Source organism: Diabrotica undecimpunctata, chromosome 4 (genome assembly GCF_040954645.1).
Source record: "Diabrotica undecimpunctata isolate CICGRU chromosome 4, icDiaUnde3, whole genome shotgun sequence".
Taxonomy (NCBI): domain Eukaryota; kingdom Metazoa; phylum Arthropoda; class Insecta; order Coleoptera; family Chrysomelidae; genus Diabrotica; species Diabrotica undecimpunctata.
In genome coordinates, this window is record NC_092806.1 from 957,126 (window position 1) to 980,828 (window position 23,703).

The window sequence follows — 23,703 nt, forward strand, 5'->3', positions numbered from 1 at the left end:
AGAACCAAGTAAAGATAAAGTATTTTGTAAGACGTGTTCCAAAATCGTAAGTTAAATTCGTTTTCACATTTCATTTCTTAAAAAGGAAGTTGACAAATAAATGCATCGTGTCACACAAAAGATTATTTTCAGGATTATTTTTATTGGGCAAATTTGCTTTTGACTCCTCGGTTAATTCTTTCCGGTTTCAGGCGATTTCTTTTTGATAAATTTGGTAAACATCGTCGAAGGCACATTATAGTAATTTTCTGAGAGAACGTAATTCAGAAAGTTTTATGTTCCTCACGTTTCCAATTGCTAGTACCGTTCTTTACCTCGAACCTTCCACCTTCTTAGAAATAGATACAGGATAAGCTGTCATTTTTAACTGGGGGTTATCTCACCTTTATTTTTGGGGAAGCTTGTAAAATTTTGAGAGGAAGAATATTACTTCTGCCCGATCTTTGCGTAAAGACGCTTGCTGATATTACCGTCTATGTGTTATCTTATCGTCTCTGTGAATTTTTTTTTAAGCGTGTCTACACTTAAATGTTTCAGTTCTTAATTTAGTACCATATTAGATTAAAAATTGGTATAAACTACCTTAAATTTAATCAACTTCAGTGTTTAATACAAGTAAAGTATTTAGCTTCAGTGAAGAGTGCAGCAGTCATCAAGACTTATCCTAAGTTATCATAATCATTTTATCTTCAACTATCTGGGCTAATCTCCGTCGACTATTTCTTCTCCTGTAGTTAAGGTTAACTACTGAGTTAACATTAAATCAAGGAACATTTAATATTTTCATACGAACTTTTAATCGGCCATTAAGAAGTTCTAAATTACGAACGTTGAATTTTAATTCTTAGTTAATCATTAAACAACAGTGCGATATAGATAATTATCTGAAACCAAGTGTGGTGGTTTATTTTTTTAATACAGACTTCTTGAAACCTTTTTGTATTCTTTAGAATTTAAATATAATCATTTTGTTATTTGCTATAATTGTTATACATTTTTAACCCGTTATCTCGAGATAAGCCCATAAACAGCAAAGAGAGATTTATATCAGCTTTAGTTGAATACTATTAAATACTATCAGGCTCTCTTCGCTGATAATTTAAACTGTGTATGATTTTATTATAATATTGTATTTGTAAAGGTATTTTCTAATAATAATACTGTTTATTGTTATATGTATACCACCATTTAATAATTGATGGTGCATTTTTATTACATGTGTGTACAATTCAGCTGTCTATATCATAGTGGGGTTAATTATATTGTTTTGTTTTATCAAGGAATTTGATTTCTCGACTCCTAATAAGTTTCCTGATATAACAATACCTGTGAATGTTTGTTTATTATATTAAATAATTATTATACCTTCGACCAGAAGAAAGATCAGGCTGATTAAGTTTTGTAGGTAAGTAGGTGGACGCAGTCCGCCTAATATATTTATTATTTGTTTATATAGCGTGTTGACCGAATTTATTTAATAATTGACTGTCGATATCTTTCCTTGGATTTGGTCTAAGAACCTAAATATCTTTCCTTACCTCTTTTCTTTTCTAAGGTTTCTTAATTTTCTCCTTGAACCCAAAAAGTTAAGTGGCGCCCTGTTTCTATCTTATCTTATTTTTGGTAATTTTACCCGTCTATCTTTTTTTTATTTCTATATCTTTTCTTATATCTCTTACTGTTCTACCTTTACTTATTTCGTCCGTTGGACCCATTCTCGGTTCCAAAAGCTAGTTTCGAACCCACGACTCGCTCTCCACCAACCATCTGGCTGCCGTCCGCAGTGTCTCCATTGGTGACCTTTCTAGCACCTTCCAAAAAAAGGTTTCCGAGGTTACAAATTGTTGATAATTCCGCTTTTGTTCTTTAGCTTCTCGTATGAAAATTGATTTCTTTTTGGTGATTGCACATTTTTTTTCTTTTAAAGATTTTCTTTAAAAAGAAATTTTAAGTCTATCAACATTTATAAAATGCGACTCATAACTAGCTAAAAAAGATTGCATTAGGATCTGTTCAGCAGTCGGAGGGATGGATTAGTAGAAAACACTTCCTAAGTTTAAACAATGATCTATAATGTGGTAGAAGCAAGAAATTATAATAGATTATGTTGTTTATACACAAGATATGAAAACAAAAATAATTAACATAGAGAGACCAAAAAATTGTTTAATTTTTGAAATACATTTCTAAAAAAAAATTACAAAGACGATATGTGTATAAATAAATTATTATTTAGTTAAAACAAAAACCATTAATAAAATTTGTTACTTTTATTAATAAGATAAACATGTCAGTACGGATCTGATCTGAATCAGACTAAACATAAGCCATTTACTTGAGAATTCCGTAGGAAAGTATAAGTACGAATCAGAAATTACCTGGTAGGATAAAAGTACCTATAGTAATTGTTTATGCGATTCTTATAAGTCCGTCAGCAGTCGATACAAGTGACTTACCACTTTAAACAATTATTTATTGAATCATTTGAAGATTTATTATACACCAATGACATTACACCAGATGGTGCACCACGCTGTTTGTGTTAACGACATATATACATGAAAAAATATTTTTTAGTGTTTTTTATTCGCAAAACGTAGTCTGTTTTTCTACGTCTACTAGATAATTCTGAGTACGTTCAGAAATAAAAAAAAAGACCCTGATAAACCTAATGTCAAATTTCAAAATTCAGATCCGAAGAACCTTTAGCAAATCTTCTTCTTTCAGTACCCTCTCCGAATATCGAATGTTGGCGATCATATTGGCAATAGTAACTTTGTTTACTGCGGCTCTAAATAAATTAGCGGTTGTCGGGATATTCTTCTTCGGCCTGGGCCTATCCTTTCGGCCATCAAACCCTGTATCATAAGGTGTAAAAGGTTATACCTTTCTGGATGTCTCATTACATGACCGAAATATTGTAACTTTCGAATTTTTATCGTTTTTGTTACTTCTGTGCTCTTTTTCATTCCATGTAAAACTATTTCATTTCTTATTCGATCAACCCAACTTATTTGCAATACTCGTCGATAAATCCACATCTCAAAGGCCTCCAATTTTTTGATTAATATCTCTGTAAGGGTCCAGCTCTCCATACGTTTCAGTTAGAAGTTTGGGTAAAGCAGTTTCAACAGGAAAAGAGAAACAACCCGAAGTTAAACCTAAATCAAACCAAACCAAAGAAAAATATTATATTAGTGAAGATTATAAAATTTCTTTTCACGACAGTAGCAACGACATGTTTGTATTCTTCTAATAAAGGAGGGGAGCAGTGGAGACAATGCAGAAGATGTTGCCGATGGGCTCATAAGGATTGTGGGGCAGATGATAACTTCCTGCGAAAGCAGTGTAAACAATTTTTGTCATACACCAAACAAAAGATAATTTTTTGCTAAAAATCGCTAAAATGAAATGATAATCAAAGTTTTATTGCGTAATTAATTTTTTGCTAATGTGTTTTAATGTTTACAGTATATTTACTCATGTATTAATACAGTTTATTTCTAGAACAATGCGATAAAATAATTTTTATCACCTTTATAGCCTGTATAACATTGTAGTTGATATTATGATACCACATGAAGAGTTTTTAAAGGGTGTCTTTTACTTGCTGCTTGCACTTCTTGTATATACAACTTTTTATAAACATATTTAATACGTGAAACATCAAGTTCTTTATGTGTTAGTCGTCATATTTAGATGAATTATTTAAATATTGGTTTTTTTTAATTTACAATAAAACGTAAAGTATACTTAAAATAATCATAATTGCTGATCCTGATATGCGTTACGGTAACAATGATAATAAATATTTGTTGATATGAAAATAACTACCTTGTTTGTCTTCTCACCAAGTTACTAATAGTAAAGATTATTGTTATGCATTCTAGATCTATTAAAAAACAGTTATTTTCCTAAATGGTGTAATTTTCTTTAATATGCCGAAGTCATTTTCGCCAGGTTGGTATGCCTGATACGTGCTGATTTGCATTCCTTGTTTGGAGATAATAGTACAATTTGTTGTGCGCATGCAATCAGTAGTAATCCTTGTGTTTGAAAATCGCAGAAAGTGAAGTAATTTTAATGGAGTTGAGCTGTTCGGTACGAGAAGTATTATTAAAAATTAGTCTTTGTAGAATGTTTGTTTCCAGAGGCAGATAACTCACTGATGTATCTGATCCGAATACTTAAAGTAGTAGTAGTAGTTAAGGATGTATTAAATAAATGATTAGACATATTCATTGAAATCCTCTTTATTTTATTTTTAGTATATTTTTTATTTAGCTGTATATTTCTTTATTTTTCTTTATCTTATTTTACAAGTAATTGAGATATATTTACTTCATTTCAATTATTGCATTGTTATTTGTTAATTATATTTATGTAATCCTGTTTTCCATTTTCCTATTTTTACTTAGCGACTTATAAGCTGTTTTTCATCATCATCATCATCATACCTTTTTCTAATTTCTTTCCAGTCGTCCCTATCAATCGCACGTATTCCCATATTTCTCATGACTTCAAAAATCTCTTTTTCTCATACGATATTTTTGTAGATTGCTGTTAGTAGATATTGATTTAAGCCTCTTACGTAAAGAAGACATACACTTTTTTCTTATAGCTTTCTTCCTTTTATAGTAAGTATATTTATATGTTCGATCTTTCGTTAAACTAACATTATTCATTGTATCTCTTTTATTTTTACTGAAGTATATGTTAATCATACTTTTGAAATTTCGTTCAGTTGATTATCTAAAGTTATGTTGTTATATGTACAGAATATAACGTGTACATTTATAATTCTTCTTCTTATTCAGCCTTCATTTATCCATTGTTGGACATAGGCCTCCTCCAATTGCTTCCACGCTTTTCTATCTATTGCAATTCTCATCCACTGCTTTCCAGCTACAGCTGTTATATCGTCTATTCATCTCTTTTTGGGCCTTTCCACGCTTTTTTTTGTTTCTCGAGGTCTCCAGAATGTCACTTTATGAGACCATCTGTTGGTGTCTTGTCTTGCTACATGTGCTACCCATTGCCATCTCAATGTCGCCATTTTTTCCATGATGTCAGTTACTTTAGTTCTTCAACGAATTTTGGTGTTAGGAATTTTTTCTCTGAGGCTTATATTTAACATGGCCCTCTCCATGGCCCGTTGAGTTACTCTTAATTGTTCTGCCAATTTTGTTGTTATTGCCATAGTTTCCAATTCATAAGTTGCAATTGGTAGTATACAAGTGTCATAGGTTTTTTATTTTAAGTGTATTGGGATTTTTCTGTCTTTTAAAATGAAGCTCAACTTACCAAAAGTAGCATGACAATTGTGTCCTTCTTTTAATTTCTAGGGTTTGATTTTCATATTGTTCTACCGTTTCTATATTGATATTATCTATCGTCATGTCTAGGCTGTTGCTAAATATCTTTGTTTTATCGAGATTTATTTTTAATCCTATTTGATTCGATTTGTGATTTAAATCTTGTAGCATTGATTTTAGTACATAAATATCTGTGCTTATTAGTACTATGTCGTCTGCGAAATGCAAATGGTTAAGATATACTCCATCTATTTTTAATCCCTTTTTGGCCCAATCCCTTTTCGGACATATAGCTCCGGGATTTGTGAAATACTACAACAATTACCAAGGAAGGCCATCGTAAAACTCATAAACCTTATAAATGTACTATTCAGGTTACAATATGTACACATAACATAACAGAACAGAACTATATAGATGCATATATTGCATCTTTTGCTCATTTTAAACAACATTGCATATTTAAGTTAAACACGATTTATTACTTTACACTTAATAATAATAATTTAACGTGGTATTGTTATTGATGATATTAAGCAAACTTAAACGATTCAATTATTAAAATTGGTTTGTTGAACCACCATTTGTTAACACACAAGTCCTTAAATACGAAAATCACTGCCTTTATGTACTAACTCATAATCATTTGTTTAATAACTACGATTCTAACATGTACTAACTCTAATACTTATTCTCAGAAAAAGCACTTTCACATTATTCGATGCCGGTGTACTTTGGAAAAATTTCAAGCAGTCATGAAATCCATTAAAACATTAAATAAAACATTAGGAAATCTGTTAACCAAGAAGTAACGGGTTTAGCGTAAGAACAAAACAAATGTTGGTAGGTGATAATAGTAGTATAGAAGTATTTGTGTAATTGTTTTACTAAGAAATTTTCATTAAATATGTTTTAGGAAGTTTGTTCAAGCCGTAATCGTACAACTGGTATTCTTTATTTATATTTGCCTTTATCGCTAGAATAATAAAATTTTTATTTAAATACAACATGGGTTGATTCGTTTTTCTAAAATATATATATGCTAGTGTGAGAGTTAAAGTTAAGAATACATCGTTTAGGATTCTTTTAAGACCTTCACGTAATTATTCGTCAATTTTAATAGTTATTTGTTCAACAACTGCATAAAGTAGTACTTTTAGCATTATCAAATCTAAGATTTAGCATAAGCTGAGATAATGCTAAATTGTTATGACTACCATAATTTTTACAAATATATCATAATACTACAAAAACTGTTATTATTTTATAAATTATTCGTCCAAGTCTATATACACATTTCCTCTTACAAATATACATTTTCCTGCAACAAACAAAACAACACTTTTGCAACATTGCCAACCTTAGCGAGCACTAGTGACAATGATGCGACTGCGCTCATCTGGTGCAAACCTTGATGTAAGAATGGGGCAATTGAGGACTCGTTTCTGGTGGGGAGAGCTGGATGCGCTACCACTGCTACAGGCAGGGTGCGACTCAATTGAACCAAAGTTTGTCTTTAAAAAACCCTACAAAATCGAAAAAAGACAGTATAGGGAGAAAAACGTGGCAAATGCCCATTGCATATACACCGATGGCTCCAAAATGAAAGAAGGCTCAGGATGCTCAAGATCACTGAACCTAAGAATAAAGTAGGGTATGGGCAAAAATGCCAGCGTAATTCAGATAGAACTAACTATAATGATCTGCACAGATAGCAGACAAGAGCTACTAACCTTGAATAGACCACGTGTCACATCAGGGTTAGTAATGGAGTATTACGAGTCACTAACTCAAGCTTCAGATGGTAATACCATCATCCTAAGGTGGGTTAAAGGACACAATAGGAATAAAGGCAACCGCATTGCTGACCAATTATCTAGGAAGGCGGCAGGCATAAGACTCTTAGGACTTGGGGATCTTTTTGATTGGTCAACTACAACAATCGCGAAAATTGTCAAATGTCACTCCCATACGCAAACCGTAAAAAGATGGGAAGAAAGACAAGGATGTAAACTTGCCAGGGTAACACTACATAAGTAACCTTGAAGAGTCAGCATCAAAGAAGTACTTGGTAATGACCAGGAGAAACCTACGTTTGACAGTTGGTTTTTTAACTGGTCGTTGTCAACTAACCAAACTCCTTCACACACTGGGGCTAGCAGACACACCTCTATGTAGTAAGTGTAAACGAGAAGACGAAACTGTAGAGTATGTCCTAAGTGAATACCCGGAGTTATCGTTAATACGAGAGTACGCGTTCGGCGAGTTCTGACCCACACCTGCCCACATAAGAGAGATGTCTCCTGTTGACTTGTCCACCTTCCTAGAAATGGCAGGATGGAGAATGAGCTAAGGGTGACAGCGCCAGGTGAATTTTTGATTGCACAAACTATTAATTCATTTGAAGAATTTCTACAATTTTAAATGATACTTATTTTGTTGTTACTTGTTTAGTGTGTTTGTTTATTTTTATATTTATCTAAAAGAAAATCAAGTATTTATTTATTTATCTATCTACCCGTAGAAATAATCGATCCAACAGTCATAAATTACTATTTTTAGACGATTGATAATAGATTTGTTTTAAGTGTTATCTCTTAAAGTAACGAAGTACGACAGAAAAAGTAAAAGTGTAAGACATGATTTATGGCAGATGAAACAAAGTTTGTCAGAGAAATCGGGACATCTGTCAAATAATATGATGGTACCTAACAACGCACAACTAATGAATTTAAAAAAGTTACTCCTAACTCAAGTTATATGTGCATGTTTTACGCGAAAGAAGATGTTTGATAGATAATTTGCCATTAACAAGATATTAGTTAATCGTCCTCATCTTGCAAATACCAGAAGCTTCGATCTTATCGCACAATGTAATTGTTTGATCATTAAACCGCGTTCTGACATTTATTCGCAATATACATACATACAACACTCTTTGAAATTGAGCAACTTTGTTTCGTAGATTTTTTTTCTCTTAAACGAGCTTAAATTTATGAGTACTTAAATCGTAACAAGAATCTATAAAGAACGTTTTTCTTTTATTGTTAATTTAAACATTTATCGAATAACATCATCATTCCAAAAATTTATGGTGCCGTTCATCACTGCAAAACTAGTTTTTGTTGCGCCTCAAGAGAGGCTTGAAGGAAATCGATTAGAAAGGAGAAGTGGATTTTCATCCATATTGATTGTTATACAAGTGTCGTAACATATGTAATAAAAGATGTATGTTTGTTTTATTATTCAAATTTTGATACTTTCTTCTTAATATTTCTTGCAATATCAATTGTTTATGCTTAACTATTTAAACAGTAAAAATTGTTTGGAGAAAATTGCCATTTAATATTTTTAGATGCTGTTCTATGTTCTTTTATTTTTTAAATGATTGGGGAGATATTTAGTATTTGTCTTGCGACTTTGTTTCTCTTTTTATCAAATTTTGTTATGATTTTGAGCCTTCTAAGAAGTATTCTCGTTTTGTATATAAATTAAATTCATCAAAATCTAAGAATTACGTTGTAAATTATGTAGCAAAAGAACGTAGGGTTGCGATATTGCAATTACCACCTAATTATTGTGAAATCAATCCCATTAAAATAATTTGGACTTAAATAAAGGTATGTCGCAAGAAAATATTGATAGTAGAATATATTTTGCGCCGCTAGTAATTTGCTATTTTTAATCCAAATTAATTCTCGAATTAACATACAAATTGCGACATTTACATTTAAATCTGAAGGTATTCGCCCTCTTCTCTACGACACTGCAGCCCAAATTAAGCCTTGGTCCCCTTTATTTTTGCCTTCACCCTTGCTTGTCTGTGGCTGATCTTCTCCATACACGGACTCCTAAAAGGGCTTGTGCGTCGCTGTTTACTGTGTCTTCCCAGGGCTTTCTTGGCTTTTCAACCGGTCTCTTTCCCAGCATTGTAGCATTCAGTGCTCTATTTGGTAGCCTATCCTCTTCCATTCTTATCACATGTCCGGCCCATTGCAATCTTTGTATTCTAATAAAGTCTGACAGTGGTGCTTCCTTATAAAGTTGATTAAGCTCGTTGTTGTATCGACTTCTGAAGATTCCGTTTTCCCTCACAGGTCATAGTATTCTCCTCAGTACTTTCTTTCCCAATGTGTCGAGTTTGCTTTTGGATGCTTCTTTCAGGACCCATTCTTCACTGCCATAGTATGCTATTGATCGAATTAAGGTTTTATAAATTCTCATCTTTCTATTTCGGTGGACATTTTGAGTACAAAATATATGGGGGAAGGCAAAATCAGCTCTGTTTGCCTGCGTTATTCTCTTTCCCATTTCTGCATCTTGTGATCCGTCGGGATATATTTCTACTCACAGGTATGTTAACTTTTTAACCATTTCAATGCCATCTTCGTGTATAATGTTTTGTGGGACTATATTTCTTCTCGTCTATCATCATCTCGTCATATCATTATTTTTGTTTTTTTCTGTGATAATTTCCAGAGCTAGCATTTTTGTTTGCGTTTTTAAGTCTGCGTATGTTTCCTGTGCTCCTGTTAAAGATCTACTAATAATATTAATATCATCGGTATAAGCGGCCAGTTAAACTGTTCGGTTGCTCAGTAGATTTTCTCGTCCATTCTCTCGTTTGCATTTGCCTAACCGCATACTCCAATGCCAGGTTAAACAATGTTGCGGCCAGCCTATCTCCCTGGTTTAATCCCTGCGAAATTTTGAAAAGTGTGTCCGGTGAATTTGTATTGGTACACGTGCCTGAATTTCATCCATTGTGTCTTTAATGAGTCTAATTAGCTTGTGTGGTATTGCTAATTCAGCCAATATATTGTAGAGTTTGTTCCTTTTGATTTAATCGTATGCCTGTTTGAAGTCTACAAACACGTTGTGAACATCAATGTCATGTTCCCATGATTTACTCAAGATCTGTTTGACTGTAAATATTTGATCCAGTGTCGATCTTTCCTGACGAAAGCCTGTCTGATACCCTCCAATAATATTTTCTAATAGTGGTTGGAGCCGCTGGTTTATAATATAAGTGAGGACTTTATATGCTGTACATAGTATAGAAATTCCACGGTAGTTTTTGCACTGGACATTGTCTCCTTTGTATAGATTAGGCATACAATACTTCTTTTCTTCCAGTCGTCGGGTATTTTCTCTTCTTGTCATGTCTTTTAATGAGCGCGTGGATGTGACTTGCTAGGTGATCGCCACCTACCTTATATAATTCTGCTGGTATTTCGCCAACTTCCGGGGCTTTATTGTTTTTCTGGACCTTAATAGCTTCGAGAACTTCCTCTATGATTGGAGCTTCTACTTCATTCTCTACTTCATTCTCTTCTGCGTAGTTCGTACTAATTTCATCTTCCATATCAACTTGTGTACCAAGTAGTGTCGTAAAATATTGCTTCCATGTTTCTGTGACTTTCTGTTGTTCACTGATTATTTGCCCACTTTAATCTTAACATAGAATTGTTTGAGGTTTATACCCACTTTTATTGTTTTTTAGGTATTCGTAAGCCCCTCTAATTTAGTTGTTTTTAAAATTTTCTTCCATTTTTTCTATTTGTCCATTTTTATAGGCTTTTTTTTTATTTCTACATTTTTGTCTGCTTTCCGTCTTGCGGCTTCAAATGCCAACTACTAATCGACTTAATATTCAATCGACTTAATATTTAAATTTTCATCTGACAAAACTTAAAAAATCTAATGCGGATTTTTAGGTATATGAGGGATGGTTGGTGATAAATTTTTGAAGATTTACAGCTGATTTTGCTTCGTTTTTAGAATGAAATGAGAATGATTTTTTATCTCGATGAGCATTTATTTAAAGAGGTATATAATTAACAGATCACAATCGATTTTTTGGGGCTTCAATTTGAAGATATATATTTTAAAAAAATTAATTTCAACATTTTATCAAAGTTGTAATTAAAAAAATCTTTTGAAAAAGGACTGACTTTTTATCTCCTATGTTCTTGATCTCGTAGTCCTTTTATAAATAAAACGAAGTATTTATAAAAATAATTACACTCAACTAAATACACTTATTTACTTGTATTTACTTACATTTACTCAAGATCATTGATAAATAAAGATATAAATATAATCAGATTGTCCGCACATCCATTTTCTGTAACCATTATCTCAAACAGATCTTATCACAAACACTCCATTGATACTGGTGAAGTATACTCTCCGAACAAAAGATATAACCCGTAGCTAGTTATTACGTCTACTTGTTAAAAAATATGAGCCGATATTGTGCATCTCGGTTGCCTTAGTCCAAATACGGCACAACAATAATAATCAAAATTATCTTATTAGTTCTTAGAGGCTCGTTTTTCATTTCTTCGATGAATTCTGTACGAGATAAGCTGTATTGTTTTTTGATTGAATCATCAGACAGGGAGAGACTCAGTTACTTTAGTAGGATTGTATTTTGTACGATAATATATCGACATTTTAGTTGATTTAAATGTTTTTGCCTACCTACTTGGTCGTAATTGGATCATATATTATATAGCTAGATTTAAAATACGTTGAAATAGTTTTTTGCTATATGTTTGCCTTAATTTTCTCTTTTGATAACGATATGGAATAGAAAGTGAGGAAAACAGGTAAAAGATACGAGTATAATGAACTGCAAACTAAAAGAAAACACTAGGATGCATCTGTAAATATGGATGGTTTAAAAGTCACCAGATTATTATATTGGATTTATAAACTATGTTTTCTCAAACATTTAATAATAATTCTTGTATAGGCATGTAAGTAAAATTATTTAATTTTTAATTTTTACAATCTAATACGAGTTAGTAGATCTTCAGCATTTAGTTTACCATGTACCGTTGATCTGAAGATGCATAGCAAATTACAGTATGCGAAATGATGGTAGAATAAATTGATTGTGAGTAAGTCGTATTCTTATGTCTTTTATCTAATGTGCTTTAAAAGGTTTTATGAGGTTTAAAGATTGTTAAACAGTCAAAAGTCCCAGGGCCTTCTAATCCTTATTTCAAGAGGCGCCAAAGATAATCTTTTAAAAATCATGGTTCAGAGACATAAAAAACTGGTGCGACATACCTGATATCAATACAATAATAAGAAGAGAAGAGCAAGAATCCTTACGCATAACCCAACTAGCCTGAACGCCTACCCGCTGAATTCAGCACCAAAAGATGAAGAAGATGAGGTTTTTGATTAAGTTTGTCATTAATGGCGATTAAGAATCGTGTAGAGCTAATTATTGAGCCTTGATGTGTCACATTTTCTTTCTCCTGTTTTTGGGAATAGTAGTTCTTAACTCTTACACGAAACAATCTACTTTCTAGAAAGTTCTTAATGAAATAAAGGCAATTTCCACGAATATTTTATGACTGTAACTTTTTTAAGTAGTTGTATCACCAACATGTATTAAATGCTTTTTTAAGTCAAAAAATACTGCAATACAATGTTGTGTTTTTGACAGCGATTCGTGAATATCACTTTTCAGTTCTAATATGTTGTCTATCCCAGGTCATTTTTTTCGAAAAGCATTTTGTTCGTTTATAAGTAAATTTGGACTTTCTAGATACCAATTCAGCCTTGAATTGATATTTCTTTCTAGTAGCTTGTCTATTGCACAAATTAGGCTAGTCGATCTATAGGAATCAGGGTTAATACGAGATTTTTGGCTTTTGAGAAATGGGAGAATAATACATTTGGACCAAACAGTTGGGCACTGGTGTCGTTACCTCATGAAGTTAAATAATTAAAACATGTAATTTTTAGCAGAAGTATGTAGGCGTTTTCAGAAACAGTTGGAATATTGTCCATCCCAGGACTTGTTTCTTTTAGATTTTTAGTGAGTTGTTTAGTTTTTGTAACGTAAGACGAGCAATAAATGGAATGTTGTAGTTTTCAAGAGAAAGGTAAGACCTTCCGGTCTTTAGTTTGTTTTACAAAAATACAGGGTTAAAATTTTCTTTCGAAGACATTTGTCTGTAGTTGTTAATTATTGCGTTAACAATTTCAACTGGAGATGTGGCAATTTGATTACCTCAGTTGCTTTTGTAGGATTGTTTTTTGTAAGATAATATATCCGAATTTTTGTTGATTTAAGTTTTTTTCCTACCTTCTTGGTCGTAATGAGTTCAAATATAACTATCTAGATCTGAAATATGTTAAAATACGTTGAAACAGTTTTTTTTTGTTATACTTTTGCTTTCATTTTCTAGGTTGGGAGGGGAGAGGGTAAACGACAAAAAAATTAATCTACAAAGAAGATGCAGATAGAGGGAACGATATTAAACAAGCATAAGTAAATCAATAAGTGAACAATGTGAATAAACAACGTTAGAGCAAATATATGACTAATCTTTACAAAAACTTAAAGAATCTACAGGAATCTATAATTCTAGAATATCAGGCTGATGCTATTGTAAATTTTTATAGTCCATCTGAACATCTAGATAAATTGCATCAAGCAACTATCTTATAGTTCTTTGTTCCTAAAGCTTTATCCAAATTTTTTTTAACATTCATTATAGAGACAAAGAGTTTTAGGAAGAGCTAATAATTGTTTCGTTCCAAAGTTGTTGGAGTTGTAATGTTGTGTATGATCTTTAAGCATTGCAACTAGTTTGTTTTCACCTGATTTATAAGTTTCTTCGTTTTATTAAACCCGATGAATTCAAATAATAATTAATAAATAACACAAGCTGCTCCTATTTTAATTTCCATATTTTTTCTGACACATCGGATGTATTTTTGCCTCTCTTTGTAGTACACAAAAACCAATAATTCGACAAAAATACGATATTTTATTCTCACCTATAGCAGCGCTCATGATTTGCTTTAGTATTCAACATATGGTAATTTTAAATATATGTATCATATATTTATCAAATTTTTATCATTTGAAGGTGGATATTTATAGATGTTAGAAATACATAATTATATTATTGTAATTGATGCTAAACTTGTACGAAAAACACCTAAATAAATGTTAAAATATATTTTTTGAATAATAAGTGGATTTATATAAATTATTAATAGTACTTATTAAAACTAATGACTGTATTTATATAAATAATACAACAATTTTTATGTAGTTTCGTTCCTTTTAATGGCGCTACAGATCAAATTGATGTTATCAAGTTGAAGAAAATTTCTGTGATAAATTGAAATCTGCATATCAATCATGCCAAACAATGATATAAAAAAATCTACGGAGACCTAACCACAAAAGTTGGAAAGAAAAATCAATTTCAATCCACAATAGGTAACAACAGAATGTATGAGCTATCAAATTATATCGGCAACAGGGTAATAAACCTAGCAGGATCACTTTGCATGATTATAGCTAGTACATACTTTGAACGAAAAAAAAAAAAATATACAATGGCACTTGAAAAACACCAGACAGACTTACTGTAAATAGAAAAGTCGTAGTATCACTGTTGCCTTAAGACATCAATTCAGCACCAGACACTAACCTACATACCAGAAGATGTTAAAATTGCGGATTCCAATCATTACATGATTAAAAGTAGAATAATGGCCAATCAATTAAATATCAAAAAAGAAATAGAGCAAACTATACCAATAGAGGTGCTTAAAGATGACAATAAAAATAAGGAATATAAAAAAATTAAACAATGGACTACAAAAAATAAAAAAATTCAAAAACATAAATAAAGAATATAAGTCTGCAAAAGCATCATAAATGTTGTGGCTGAAGAAGTACTAGAAATTCAAGAAAAACAAAAAAGAAACAAAAAATGATTACTTTGATCAAGAATGTCACATAATAACGAAAACAAAAAAAAACTATACATGCCCCAATGCAGCAGAGGCACGGAACTAGAAAAGCAAAAGGAAAATACAATTAAGAACGAAAGAAAATTCACCAAAAAATATGAACACAGAACTAGAATATCAAAGACAATAAAATTATAGCAGAAACTAAAGAAAACCAGAAAAGAACTTAAACCGAAAACAACGATGTCTAGAAATACCAGCTGTACACAAATTAAAGAATAATAAAGCACCGAGATTAGTCCAAATAACATCTAAGCTGATTAAGGAAGGAGGAAACTTCTTACTGAATAAAACGCATGAGATACAATAAATATATGGGTGGATAAGCAGCTATCAGATGAATGAAATACTGACATATGTCACTATTCAACATCACATTTGAGAAAATAATAAAACACTCGACAACTATTTTCCAGAGAACGACAAGAAAAGATGTGCAAATGATTTCGACATAATTAAAAGATCGAAAAGGGTAATGATAGAGGCATTTAAGCAGATGAAGTGGTCAGCACAATAAGGTAATTTACAAATCATGAGAGTCAAACAAGCAATTGAAACACTTAACAATAGAAAGAGTATAACATTGACAAGTGTAGAAAACGTTACATATTTAAGATATCTGGTAAGGAGATGAATATTCTTCTCCAATAATAGCTACCATGTATTAATTAAGCAACAAAGATAAGGCAAGATTCACGAAATGTCATATATACAAAACATTAAGAAGACTCATACCCACATTTGAAACTTTGAAATAAAAATCTTAAGACATAACATAAAAAGGCATACAAGAAAATGGCATCTGGCGAAAAAAATGGCATTGCGAATTATATAAATTATAATGGATTGTGTAAAATTCATAAAAATTAAACGAATACAATAAGAATAACATATAGCAATTTTAAAAATAAAAAATGGGAAAAGCAAAACGAAATATATAGGAATAGAGAAGATTTATTGAACACAATTACTTAAACATTACATACCTTATAGTTTAACAAAAAATTGTCTTCGTTAATTTATAACACTCTATCATCTCATAATTTACTAGATATTTATTATTTTGATAACTAAGAACTTACATAAAAAATAAAATCTTAGTACTTTGTGACCATAAATAAAAAAAGATCCTTAAATTAAATCTGAGGAACACCACTGGGCAAGCAAGATATTTTTATAATATATTTATAAGTATTTGTAAAGTTTTTATTAATAATCAACAGAAAATACAACTGATAACAAAATCATTGCTAAGTTTATTCGCAGAGTTTTAGACGTTTTAAAAAATATACATTCTGATTATGTTAAACTATTTTGTTGCATATAGCGATACATTTATACAAATCAACGATTTAACAACTTGGTTCAATTGAGATTCACGTCTGTTGTATCTATTCACATATTTCTGCTCTTACACTTAGTTGGTTAGTTTTTGAATATTAAACGAGTACGGCGAATTTTGAGTACCATTGAAATGTTGCACAAACCATTTTTGATGTGGACTATTATTATCACAATCAGTCACTGTTAGTTGTTTATTTTTTACATCTAAACACTTTTTATTCGCTTGGTTAATAAAAAACTTAGAAACTGGATCAAAAAGCCACTTTTGACTGCTAGATTTTTTGTCGCATGGGTATAAACCAACAAGATCCTCGTTCGATTCATTCAAATCCATACAATGCTCTTCTTTTCTTATTTCTTTATCATGTGTATAATACCAAAACTGGCTACCGCCAAGACTATCTGCGTAGCATGTTTTAATCGGAAGAGGAACAAAAGCATTGCCATGTCTTCCCCAACTATCTAGACAAAACTTCCAGTCGGTAGTACCAATAACACCGTAACCGTAGATTTTATCTGGTATAAACAATTCCGGATACACATTGTTTATATACCAATCAAATGACTGACAGTGCAAATCCTTTCTAAGTTTTTTCCTGCTAGACACATCACCATACTGAACACTTTTATAATAAGTTCCTTTCCTTTTATAATAGTACTCTTTGTAATCATCCATCCAGACTTCAGCCACACGCTTAAGATTCTTGTCCATAACACTTTTTGTAGATTCACCATTGCTAATACTATACGGGAAGCTTACTCTGAAGACATGTCCTACGTGAGAGCACGGAACAATCTGTAGTGAACCACCACAAGTCCAAATTTTAAACGACAGCTCCAAATTTTCTCCGCCCCATATCTCTAGATCTGGATCGTATGTTCCCAATTCTTCAAAAAACTTTTTGCTGATACTAAAGAGACCTCCAGCCATTGTAGGACTGTACACTGGTTCTGCTGAATCAGTCCTTCGTTCATCTTCTCTTTGCGGTACTTTATGCCACGTAAATACTAAATTCCAATCAAATCCTCCGACAAAAATGTCTTGTTTGTGCGGTACGTATTCAAAAGTTGTATAGTTAATAATATCTATCACTGGCGACACTACTGTAGTGTAATTAACACGGATTTGTTCTAGCAACGGTTCTAGCCATCCGGGAGTAGCCTCAATATGCGAGTCCAAGAATGTTAGTATCTCAGCTTTAGCGTGCGACATTCCTATCAACCGCGATCTTATAAGACCTTCTCTTTGAGTGTTTCTGACAATTTTAACTTTTGGTTCACTTTCCCAGTATTCGTCTAGTGGACTCTTCAAATGATCCATATCGGAATAGTCATCTACAAGAATAACCTCTTCCAACAAATTTGGAGGAGTCCTATCTAACACTGAATTTACAGAACGAATTAACGTTGACCAGGCTTCGTTAAAAAAACAAATTATAATAGAAGTTTTAGGAAGTTTAATTTCGTACCTATAAGGGATGGTGCACCATTCATCTCTGTAGTCAGGCAACGATCTTCGAACACCAATCAAGTCACTAACATATTGGTTAAAACTATGATTCTTCCAGCCTTCCTCTATTTTAGTTTGTAGTTCTGGTGGCACATAATCTGGAAGAATTACACCTTTACCCATATCGCCATATTTAACTTTCGGTTTTGCTGGTTCTTCCTGTATGTCTATTTTTTGTACGGACGGCTTCTGCACTTCTATGTCAGGTGCTACAGGGCCGGCAAATTTTTCTTTGTTGTCTCGAAATATTTTGTTAAATCTCTCCATTTGCCTCTGATTTGATTCTGCATTGCTGAAATACGAAAACAGATCGCTATCTCCTAGAAGGTAAATGAATCCAAATAACCAAACCACAAGCACAACGGCCACGAATGAGAAAAAATGTTTTTTTCTAATAAAAATAGCTCTCATGTTAGGTTCGTAAATAAAGCTATTTTAACATGACAACTAAAATGTGGTATCGAGTAAGCACTATTCGGTAATCTTATCTCAAATTAAGTCAGATTGATACCTGTGGATTTTAAAGTAGGTGATTTGGTATCACGAAAATTTAAATATTTTAACAAGTTGTGTACGTAAGTAAGCCAAAGTATATTTACCGATATTTTGAATAACTGTTGAACAAATAAATAAATCATATCTTATGTTGATTCCGGCTTGATCAAATATTTATAGAAATCTAGGCACGGCAAAAGATTATTCTTTATATATATTATCCGTATTTGGTTATAAATGTGTTTTAAAGGCCTCATCTCGTTCATTCTTTCTAAATGGCCTACCCATCGCAGCTTATTTATTTTGATCGATCTAATAATGCGGTAAAGCTTAAAATTTGCGCCTACACGCGATAATGAATTTTCCTGTACTCCTTTATAAATATTACTGATGATTTTACCTTCACAACAGCCTAAACGTTTTCCATCGCTTTTTGTCACCATCCACGTTTCTGACGTGTAAATGAGGACGGACTTGATAACAGATAACTGTATATCAATATTTTCGTTCTTTTTGTGTCTGTGTTTGATGTTAAAACTGTCTATGTTCCCTAATATTCTCTATTTGCTAGATATATACGTCTGTATAAATGTAAATGTGTATATATCTGTATATATAAGTGTAAGTTAGTATCGACGAAAACATTCCTGAGCGAAAATATAGTTCTTAAAATGACAACTGTAACAATTTAGGTTAGAATAAAACTGCTAATTGATCTTCTTGAACAGATTGCAGTACAAAGTACCCTTAGCTTGTTAGTATAATAAAAGAAATATTGGACAAAGGCGAAACATCATTTATAAAAGGCTCAGGATGTTGGACGCCCATGTATAACTCTAGTTACGTTTCAAATTCTTAATTAAATTTAAAATGTACCAATAGATTGTGATCGAAACAAATATCAGCTCCTGTGTTAAGGATAAAAAATATAAAAAATAATAAAAAGAACTATCTTAAAGTGAGTAATGATTTCGTTGTGATTTTGAACATCTAATTATGGGCACACGTATCATTAATTAAATACCTTTCTGGGCAATCTCAGCGACGACTTATTTTTACCGCCTCCAGTTTTTCTCCCGAGATTGATGATTCTCGAAGGCTCCAAATTAGCGCTGGGGCTTGTTTGTCCGTTTATAAACCGACAGTTTGGAATACCTCTGACAAATTAGATAAAACAAATTAATCCCCTGTTTAAATGAGCATAACGATATCAATTACGGGCCGAGTAAATTGCCGACCAGGCCGCCGTTTCGCAATTTCAAGTGATAAAACTGCCGAGCCAACATATTGGAGTTGACAGGGCAATAAAAGTTGGTTGTTCAACGATGACTGTACCTGAAGTCGATTGTAAAACTGTTTTATTTTTAAATAAATAGTTATACAATATAATCAATATTATTATATTACTATAAAATTATAAACATTCAGAAAACACTATTGTATTATTAAAAGTAATGTCAAAAAGACTTTATTTGATCAGATATAATTATTTTTAATGAAAACTAAGCTATGGAATGTAACCAGGGTAAAATAGTTTAAAAAAATTACGTTTTCATTTAAATGAGTTTGTTTCTCTTAATCACAAGACTTAAAAGTCGAGAGTACTATTCCAGTCTGGAACTGTGAGCCTAACCTCCACAGTGGACAAACGGAGTTCCTTAAAACCGAGGTGTTACACATCATATCCAGAAAAGTGTTTCAATGATGCCACAAAAGTAAACGGGCTCAGCTTGACTACTACAGTATTTCGTTTCAACAGTGAACGCAGTCACGTTTATCTTGTGTGTTTTAAACACTGTCCATCGTTTGTTGGGTTACACCAATATGAATTATTAAGACTATTCTCTAGGGCCTAGGGGGTCACTTAACAACACTATTTATAATACAAAATCTGCCAATATTATGGAACTACAAATAGGATTACCTTAAAGGTAAGAAGAACTGAGTAGCCTACTGTCATGCTACTGTAGTGCAGAAAACAGTATACTAGTGAAGTGATTGGACGTCCTAATAAACACTTTATAGAGACGAATTGTCTCCGTAGCCAAATGTTAGTCGGAATTTAATAATACTAAATATGCTTCTCCGGTTATAATACTAATTATACTCAGAAACTAGGGAAATTTGATATAAACAATAACAAACAATTGTTCAAATTTATAAAAGACTTCCACTTACAATATTTTTTGGTAATTTGTTTCTCTTTTCGTTTTTAGCGTTTCGTTATTTATTAAACTAAATTTTCTTATTAATTCTTCTTCTACTTCTTCCACTTTATATGCAATTCTGTTTGTTCATCATTGGCGGATTAATATCTCTATGGAAGGTTGTCACTCCATCTTTTGCGCGATCGTCCGATACGTCTTCTGCCGATTGGTGACTTCTCTCTTGCTATTTTGACGACAGGGATCTCTCCCATTCTGCTTATATGGTTATTTTATTTTTTTTTCTATTCATTCGTTTATACACTGTACGTTACATTTTCTTTTAATGTCTTCACTTCTCTTTCGATCTCTCAGCGTATTTCCTGTAATTGTTATTATTACCTATGGTGTATATTGTGTATTTCTTCATATTATAGACATAATTGCTGTTTCGGCATTTTCTTCTTCTTCTTCAGTGCCTTATCCGGTCGGGATGATGAAGATCATCAAGGCTATCATGATTTTGTTGACTGCTCTGCAAAATAGCTCCGCGGAGGTCTGGGAACCATTGTCGGATATACTCGGCCTTTGCTCGTTCTTTAATATATGTTGGTGCTAACAATATTATCGTTGACGGGGAAACGTACTGAATTACTAAACTCTACTTTTTTTCGATTCGATTGGATATTTGTTTCCCACAATTTGTATATTTTTATAAAGATACTGTTATAAAACTATTAATCGTATTTAAGTTCAGTTTGAAAGGAAGACAAGCACTTCCAGTCATTCCATTTTAAAATTTTTAACGTTTGGTAATTATAGCTTCTTGGAAAATCTTTTATTTTATTGATTTTCCATGTAAATATTTATTTTAAAAAATTATTAATCCACAACATAACGTGTAATAGAGTCTTTTATCGGAAAAGAATCATTCTAGCGGAAGTTAAAAGAAGCGAACTCTTCCAATAGGAAAAAACTATATCGAACAGGCAAACGAACTCACTTTTCCCTCACATAAAGTGTATGTACATTGACCGATAATCATGCTCAGGCTATAAACAACGAAAGTCAAGCCAAAGACGAAGAGTGCGATTTCCGTGATGGAAGAATAACTTCACTCTCATGTGTTATCATTTTAATATTGATAATAGTACGGTCAATTGCGAATCTTAAACAACTTAATTCTATCTCATGTTTAAAGTACGTTTATTGTTATTTCCAGGTTCTTCACTTATTTAAAATAAATGTTATTAAAACCAAAAACTAAGATAATGTTAACGCTTTGACTTTTAGTAAGCGGCATATAAATATGAAGTATAGTCGTTATACTGTTACTGGTATACTCTGCACGGGGAAGCGCAGGGACTACCCGTCAATACTCATACACCAAGTAGCCAGCATAACATCAATTAAGGACAGAATCTTGACGCTTAGCAGGAGGTATGTCCTTTCCAGTATAGCAGGCTCAAACAACCGAGCCAAACAAATACTTAAAACTCCTTGCAATCGCCGAGGGTAAATACTCACCAGGGTTCCTAAAAGATAAGTTTCATTCCCTCCAGCTAAACTTCTTCATAACACTGGAAACGAACTTCCTGATGAGTATTTCGACATATTAGAATTAATATTGTTCTGAAGCTATTTTTTTGTGGCATTTTAAATTAATTACTATTTAAATGGGAATAAGCCACAATTAAAGGTTAAAATACGTTTATTGACGTTTCAATTTCCACTTCGGAAATCGTTCTCAAAATACAAACATTAGCTTGTATTTTGATTCTGTTTCAAGACTAACAATACAAAAGAGGGAGTGTCTATTCAAAAAGATTTTTAAATGCCCCTTGTAATGCTTCTTGCCTCTTTAAATTGTATTTGGTTTCCCCAGACAATCATTTATAAATATTTGTTATTAATTTAATTAATTTTTTTTTAATTTAATGATCTGAAAACAGCACAATTACCGACACAAAAACTCATAAGGCTTAATAGTTTGGTCCAAATATTAACAAAAGTGACCAGTTGAAACTAAAGGGAGCTTTATTTCGTCTCTTTAAAGCTTTTGGCTAAGTAGCTATCATTTGTAAATAAAAACTGATGGAAGACATTTTTCTAACAAATATAAATAGAATTTTAACTGACATATCTGGTACAGATTACCAGTCTGTAGCTAGCTAAGTCGAATGGTGTAGATATTTCTTTGAGATTCTTCAGCTTGCCTGGTTTTGATAAGTTTTTCAGCTCTTTCTGGTAATGATATTAAATAATCGACATAGATCTAAATAAAAAATTTAAATGCACAGATCAATTTCAAAGAACCCTTTCCGTGTGGAATTTTATATTAAAAGGAAAGAATTTTCAGTAACGACTGTGTTAGAAGAATATATGAAATTCCAAATATTAAAGGTACCTATATATCCCACAGGACAAAATTATTAGTCAAAAATGTATTATTGTTAATTTTTGTAATCAGTTCATTGCTATGAAATAATGACGACAGATCACTTTACTTGTATACTGCACACTGCACAACTATTTTTTGGGATGGACTATTGGTAGACGAAGTAGAAATTGTTTTATTGGGATTGAAGAAAGATTTCTATGTTGAAGGCAACCTGATGCCATCATCTCTTTTATTCAGACAATTGTGACGTTTTTATATCTCTATATACAGACACATAAGGAATAAAGAAATCTAGCAATTTAAACGCTTCATAAAGTTGCATAAAAAGGTCAGTCTACACAAAAAGTCTAAATTTTGGTAATCATTACCATCTTGGTACATTATGTGAATAAAAACTTACAAAAAGTGACAAGAACTATGGGTTATTAATGTTCTATGATGTTTTTTGTCCAAGAATCCACGATATTTGTGTTTATTTCATTTTGTTTTGGCCGAATAAATGCCATTTAGTATCAATTAGAAGAGTATACTATTTTTTCTTCCTGTCAAGGAATTCTGGTAGTTCATTGGTAGACTCATATTCATATGGTACTTTTTCAATGCATCTTTTGCGCAGGCTGTTGATTTCTTTTTATATTTTTGTTTAGTAGCCGTTTGTTTATATGCAGGTTACAGTTTCTTCTGATATCTCCAATC

The 23,703-nt window shown here is 32.1% G+C and overlaps 2 protein-coding genes across 5 annotated transcripts in view; both read right to left on the reverse strand.

Annotated features, from left to right (window-relative positions):
- LOC140439031 (uncharacterized) overlaps window positions 1-23,703 on the reverse strand; it is a 359,260-nt gene that overhangs the window by 51,363 nt on the left and 284,194 nt on the right. The window lies entirely within an intron of this gene.
- LOC140439030 (putative polypeptide N-acetylgalactosaminyltransferase 9) lies at window positions 16,350-18,454 on the reverse strand. Its single transcript, XM_072528664.1, has one exon. The coding sequence runs from the start codon at window positions 18,376-18,378 to the stop codon at window positions 16,531-16,533; it is 1,848 nt and encodes a 615-aa protein (XP_072384765.1). The 5' UTR covers window positions 18,379-18,454; the 3' UTR covers window positions 16,350-16,530.

Excerpts from the sequence above, each read along its gene's own strand:
- LOC140439030 (XM_072528664.1), bottom strand. The coding sequence starts at position 18,378 with ATGAGAGCTATTTTTATTAGAAAAAAACATTTTTTCTCATTCGTGGCC.